Source organism: Myotis davidii, unplaced genomic scaffold (assembly GCF_000327345.1).
Source record: "Myotis davidii unplaced genomic scaffold, ASM32734v1 scaffold32, whole genome shotgun sequence".
In the NCBI taxonomy this organism is placed as follows: Eukaryota; Metazoa; Chordata; class Mammalia; order Chiroptera; family Vespertilionidae; genus Myotis; species Myotis davidii.
The window spans coordinates 1,149,540-1,155,800 of NW_006286587.1; the positions used below are offsets into that span (position 1 = coordinate 1,149,540).

General features: G+C 52.7%; 1 protein-coding gene across 4 annotated transcripts in view; it reads right to left on the minus strand.

The window, feature by feature from the left end:
- Nucleotides 1–1,093: 1,093 nt before the first annotated feature.
- Nucleotides 1,094–6,261, minus strand: part of UBOX5 (U-box domain containing 5) — a 71,534-nt gene continuing 66,366 nt past the window's right edge. For 2 of the 4 annotated variants that reach the window (XM_006758034.2, XM_015560245.1), the window contains 2 exons: nt 4,557–4,718; nt 1,094–1,880 (listed from right to left, as the gene is read on the minus strand). In XM_006758034.2, the coding sequence (XP_006758097.1) occupies nt 1,672–1,880; nt 4,557–4,718 (371 nt within the window). In that variant the 3' untranslated portion in view covers nt 1,094–1,671. The remainder of the gene's footprint in view (nt 1,881–4,556; nt 4,719–6,261) is intronic. The other 2 variants (XM_006758035.2, XM_006758036.2) reach the window with 2 other exon arrangements.

The following is a 6,261-nucleotide window of genomic DNA, read 5'->3' on the forward strand; positions in this document are numbered from 1 at the left end:
CACCCTCCCACATGCCCTTCCAGGGGTGGGCAAACTTTTTGACTCGAGGGCCACAATGGGTTCTTAAACTGGACCGGAGGGCCGGAACAAAAGCATGGATGGAGTGTTTGTGTGAACGAATATAAATTCAAAGTAGACATCATTACATAAAAGGGTACGGTCTTTTTGTTTTGTTTTGTTTTTGTTTTTGTTTTATTCATTCAAGCGGGCCATAGTCTGCCCACGGCTGGCCTAGACACTGAAAGCCAAGTGCACATGGAGCCTCATCGGCCACCAGTGCAGACCCTAAGTCTCAAGGGAAGTGCCAGCAGGAGGCAGAGGGAAGGATGCAGCCACCTCTGAGACACACAAATCCCCCAGGAACTCTTTAACAAGCAGATTCCTGAACCTCAACCCCAGATCTCTAAATCTTGGATCTGGACTGCAGTCCAAGAAGCTGAATTTTTTTTATAAAGTTCAGTATAAGGACTGGAGTTCTGTCCATGTGCAAAGCTTCAAAACCAGAGAGAATGCCAGCCTCCAGCCCTCAGGTGCCCTCAGATGCAGGCTGCAGGAGGGGCGGGCCCTCAGAGCCCTGGGCGTGGAGGCCCGTCCCGTCCACAGGAGCCTGCGAGGGAATCTCCAGGGTGACATATGTGACATATGGGGCCGCTCGGCGCTGCTCCTTCCCAGGCACGCTCAGAAGAGGGGAAAGCGCGGTGTAGTTTCTCACTGACCTTCCTAGTGACTAGATCTACTCCGTACAGTAAACAATTGTAAGAATACGTATTTTCCCTCTGCGACTCCACAAAACTAAATTCTGAACGGAAAAACAAACTGCAGCTACAAACAAGACTTTTTTCTGAAATGGGCCCCGGCAGGAAAGGCACCTTTCCCCTCAGAGGGCAGCAGCCGGCCCCAGGAGGGGCTCCCACTCCCTCCCCACCCACACACCCCACCTGCCAACCCTCCCACAGCACACATCTGACCGAATTACAGCCTGCCTGGGGGACAGTGACTACTGACGGCTGCCCTGACAACTCCACTCTGTATGGGTGCGGGAGGGGACAGGAGTATGACGACAGACAGGCGATCCGTCAGGAGGAAGCCCACAGCAGATGTCAGCAATCACTTTATTAAGGCTCCACGCAGCCTGCCAGTTGGGGGCTGAGTCATTCACTCCACTTTTGGGTGACACTGAAGGCAGAGGCTCTCGCTGAGACCCCGAGCCACACACAACTGTGCTCCACGCACATCCACCCTGCAGGATGGGGGGGAGGCTCCCCGCCTCACATGCACGTGTGTGTGTGCGCGCGCGCGTGCGCGCGCGTGTGCGCGTGTATGCAAATAACTTGGGGGCCCTCAGCAGGGTGGGGCTGGCTGAAGCAGGCCCTGGGCTCTGGCAGAAAGGGGGGTGGCAGGGAGGTACAGGAGGGCAGCAACATCTCCCCCAGCCCTCCCAGCCCAAAGTATGGCTTTGTTATCCTATTGCCACTTGAGCTGGAGTGGAGTGGCCCCTCCCCCACCCCTCACTCCAGGCCTGTGCTACACTGTGGGAGGCAATAAAGGGAAAGCCCTTGGGAACCAAGAGGCCCGCCCCTCTGTGCCTGGGCCTTGGCCAGATCTCAGGGAGCTATGACCCCCACTTTTGCTCCTCCCAACAATAGGTCTTCTCGGGTTGAGGCCAGTCACTCAGAAGTGGACCCGCAGCACGTCCTGGCTGGTGAAAGGCTGCTGGCAGGCTGTGCATATCATGGGCAGGGAGCGCTGCTTCTCACCCAGGCAGGGCCGGCACAGGAGGTGGCCACAGGGAAGCTGGTACACGGGCTCCTTTTTGAAGTAGGAAGAAAATACTCTTTTGCAGGAGGCACACTCGGGACCCCGGACACTCCCAGGCTGCTCTGGTAAGTCAGGGAGGAAAACAGGACAGGGTTAGGGAAAGCTGCGCCTCGTCCAGGCTCCATCCTGGGGGCAGGGCACATGCCTGGAGTGGGAGAGAAGCTGCCCCACCCGCTACCCCTGCAGCAGTCCAACTGCACCCCTCCCTCGGCCACCTCTGGCTGATCTGAGAGCAGAGGTCCAGGGAGCTGGGGAAGCTGGAAGGCCTCCACAAGATCATCAAATCTTGGTGTTCCCATAAATGCTCAAAAAGAGCTGGCTTCTCAGGGGAGCCAGGTAGCGCTGGGCCCTTCGTCCCAGTCTCCCAAGATGCACTTTCCCCTGGGATAGGCTCCCAAGGCACAAACGCACGCTGACAACCTTGATAAATTACAAGGTGAGGTGTGACAAGAAAAGGAAAAGGCAGAAAATGCTCCTGTGTGTCAGGGTTGGGCAGGTCAAGGGGGTAGAGAAGTCACTAGAGAGCAGAGCTGAGGTCTGTTGGCAGCAGACCTGCCAGCTGAGCCTGGGGCCTGCTTCTCTTCGGCCCTGCAGCCTGGCAGCTCCCTCCGCAGCCATCATCCCCTCCCTGTCTGCTGGCTTTCTCTCCTTCCACACTTCCCAAAGGGACTCCTGAATGAGCCACAGTGGGCAGGTGACCCCCCCCCCCTCCCGCCGCCCCAAGCTGCACCTGTTCTTCCCTCTCTCATGGCCTTGCCTAAGGAGGCTGTTCTTTCTCTTCCAATCCACACACCTCTGGAGAGGGCAAGGGTGGCCTCTTAGGGAAGGGCCATAGGAATGAAAAGAGGCCGGCCATGCAAAGAGTGAACAAGACAGCAGGACAGAATGGCTGGTCCATCAGAGAAAGAAGGCAGAGCGGTGTGAGGCATGAGCGTGGCTCCAGATGAGATGTCAGGGCAGGGAGGGCAGGGGCTGGAGCACGCAGGACCTCACAGGCAGCAGGAGTTTCCATTTATTCCAAGTTCAATGGGATGCGATGGAAGAATTCTAAGAAGTGGAAGAGAATGATCTAGCTTCCATGAGGATGACGGGCTATGGCAGGGAAAGCGTGGCTGTTAGGAAGTAGCGGGGCTGCCACAGGAGCCCGGAGAGCACAGCAGGAAGGCAGTGGAGCAGAGGACCACGCTGAGGTCTCTTCCGGGGGAGTATGAACAAGACGATGACGAAGAGAACGTCAGTGTGAGGACGCTGAAGGAAAACTAAGGATGGCCTGCATGTTGTAGGCCTGACCAAACGGTAGATGCTGCTCTTGCCCTAACCGGTTTGGCTCAGTGGATAGAGCGTCGGCCTGTGGACTAAGGGGTCCTGGGTTCAATTCCAGTCAAGGGCATGTACCTTGGTTGCGAGCACATCCCTAGTGGGAGGCGTGCAGGAGGCGGCTGATCGATGTTTCTCTCTCATCAATGTTTCTAACTCTCTATCCCTCTCCCTTCCTCTCTGTAAAAAATCAATAAAATATATTTTTAAAAAAAGAGAGATGCTGCTCTTTGCCCTCAATGGTGTGGGAGGGGATGTGGGTGGGAGAACCTTTGGAGCTGCTCTCAGTTAAGTTCACTCAAGATATCCATGAGTTTTCCACGTGGAGGCGTCAAGCAGCTGTTAGGGAGGTCGGGGTCTGAGTTCCAGGAAAGATCAAAGCTACAGGTGAACATGGGCCGTCACTGGCCAGTGGGCTCTCACAGAGAGAAGAGGGCCCAGGACCAGAGTGTTGAAGAGGAATCACTGAAATGGGGAGAAAAAGAGTGTAACATCTAGGAGGCCAAGAGAGAAGGTGTTCTGAGAAGGGGTGTGCTAAAATTGGAACGATAAAGAGATCAGCAGGCCCCCGCGCAAGGATGACACACAAATTTAAATATGGAAGTGTTCCATATTTAAAAAAAAAAAAAAGGAGGGGCTGATCAGCCACATCAGATATTGTGCTGAGGATCAGTGACCATTTTATTTATGGACGTGGAAATGCTGGTCATTTGGACAAGTTTTGGGGAATGGTCAGGATGGGAACAATCAGAGAGGAGCTCAGGATGAAGGCAGAAGAGATGACCTGCGGCCCAGACAGCAGAGGAGAGCCTGGTTCTGGAGGGGCAGGAGGTAAAAGTGTGCGCCTTACCATTAGCCCCACCAGGTTTCATCTTGGAGAGATGCCCCGGCATCCCAGTCAGGCCCTCCACTTATATCCTAATCAATTCTGGTATCCAGTGTGGTCCCAGGTTCATTTTAGGCAAACATTGGCTCAGTAAGCTACCACTGTTCTTTTCTAAGATTAAGAAAATGTTAATAGGAAAGAATGAAGGTGACAAACTCAACCCCAAACTTCACACTTACATACAATACCCCAGAGGTCAGATGGGAGACAAACAGATAAGAAAAATACACTAAAGAGGAGAAACAAACAAAAGTCCTCAGGACAGACAATTAATAATAAACCTTATGTAAAAAAAAAACCCCAAACACAGCAGGGTATCTATGTCACCGCAGGGTATCTAAGAGTTGCCTAAAGAAAGCTCTTCTTGTGAAGAGTCAAACTTCACAGGCAGCCTGTCCGTCAGCTCCCCGCTGGAGAAGGAAAGAGGCCTGGGTATTGGAGCTAAGAAGCTGGGCATGAAGGGCCAGAGAGCCCCGGGGTGAGGGCTCAGCACCCCATTCAAGGACTCCAAGGAGGTGGACGGGGCCCATGTTACCCGGGCCAGTGCCTGCCCTCCAGGAAGTGCTGGTCCTCCTTGTGTCGCGGTGTTGGAGCTGTCCCCTGGTCAGCCGCGCCGTGAAGGAGGGCATGGAGCCAAGGGTGGATGTCAAGGCAATTTCCAAGCTTTGTGACAGCTTCTGCTCATGGGACACTGGCCCTGTTGACAACAATATCCAGAGAGAGGTTTGGCAAAAAAAAAAAAAGACCAAAACACCAAGTCCACTGAGGTCTACAAAAACAGCACTTCCAACTTCAAACAGACACAAATGTAAGGAAAGTCCTCCGATGTCCACTGGTGGGCTGTGATGGCAGAATACATCACAATGGGGACCCTGGCAGGTGCTACCCACCCACACCATGGGCTCTGTACCAGCTTTCCTCCTCCCGGACAACTGCCGGGCAGGTCCGGACCACCTTGTGGCTCCCCTGCAGAACTGCACCCTACTTTCTGAAGGCCTCCCTGTGGGCCAGGAAATGACTGCAGCCAGCAAACATGCAGCCTTGTACCCCTGCTCTCCTCCCAGCAGCCTTAATCCGCTCTTTCCATCTCCTCCCTTCGGGAGGCCCCGCTGTTCTGCAGGGATGCTGGCCTGCACGCTCTCCTGTTGGGTAAAGCAAAGCAGTTATTACTGAGTGGGACAAGGAAGATCTCACTCTGTCACTGCACCATCGAGGGCCTTCTCTGTGTGGTCTACAGAAAGCCAAGCAATGGGCACAAGATGAAGGCCATGGGTGGAGGGGGGCAGCTGCCCAAGGAAGGACTCAGACACCTGCCTGGTTCACAAAACTGCCCAAAGTGGAGAGGGAATTATTTTGGTCTATACTTTACAGGACAAGGACATCAGCTTGGAACCTTCAAGGACCACTGGTCAGCATGGTTCTGTGTCACCAACAAATCTGCCAAGGCCAACACCAATGGAGACCTCCACAGACATCCAGGTCTAAAAACCTTTCTCCTGGTCTCGCTCATCACACTTCAGATGCTTCCAGGAGTTTCTGGGGGTCGTGTAAACTATAATTTACACTCAAAAACAGAGACACAGGTATAACCTTTAAGTGCGCTACTTGCACAGGACTTTTAGAGTAAGAGAGGAAATTAAAAGAATAAAATCTACACTGATGAATTTTCATAAAGAAAAAGGAAAGATTGTCAAAGAGCTAGCTCCTAAAGCACCAGGCACTGACCATCACAGGGAATAATACCAAAGATGTACAGAGTAAATTATGTACCTTGGGTAGTGGTGTTCAGTGGTTAGAGCACCAGCCTGAGCACTGAAGGCTTGCAGGTTCAATTCCCGGTCAAAGGCACGTACCTGAGTTGCAGGTTTGATCCCAGGCCCAGACAGGGTGTGTGCGGGAGGCAGCCAGTCAATGTGTCTCTTTCACACAGATGTTTCTCTATGTTTCTCTTTCTCTCTTTCTCCCTCCACACTCCCTCCCTTCCACTCTCTAAAAATCAATGGAAAAAATATCCTCTGGTGAGGACTGACAAACAAAAACAGTGTAAGTGATCTGAATATTAAATTGTTTCAGAGATTAGAAAAAGAAACTTCTAATTTGTCTTATGAAGCAAGTAAATCATCCATACCAAACCTGAACAAATATGATGCACACGCGCGCACACACACACACATTACAGTCCAGTCTCACCAATGAATACAAAAATCCTAAATAAAACACCAGCAAACAGAAGCAAGCAG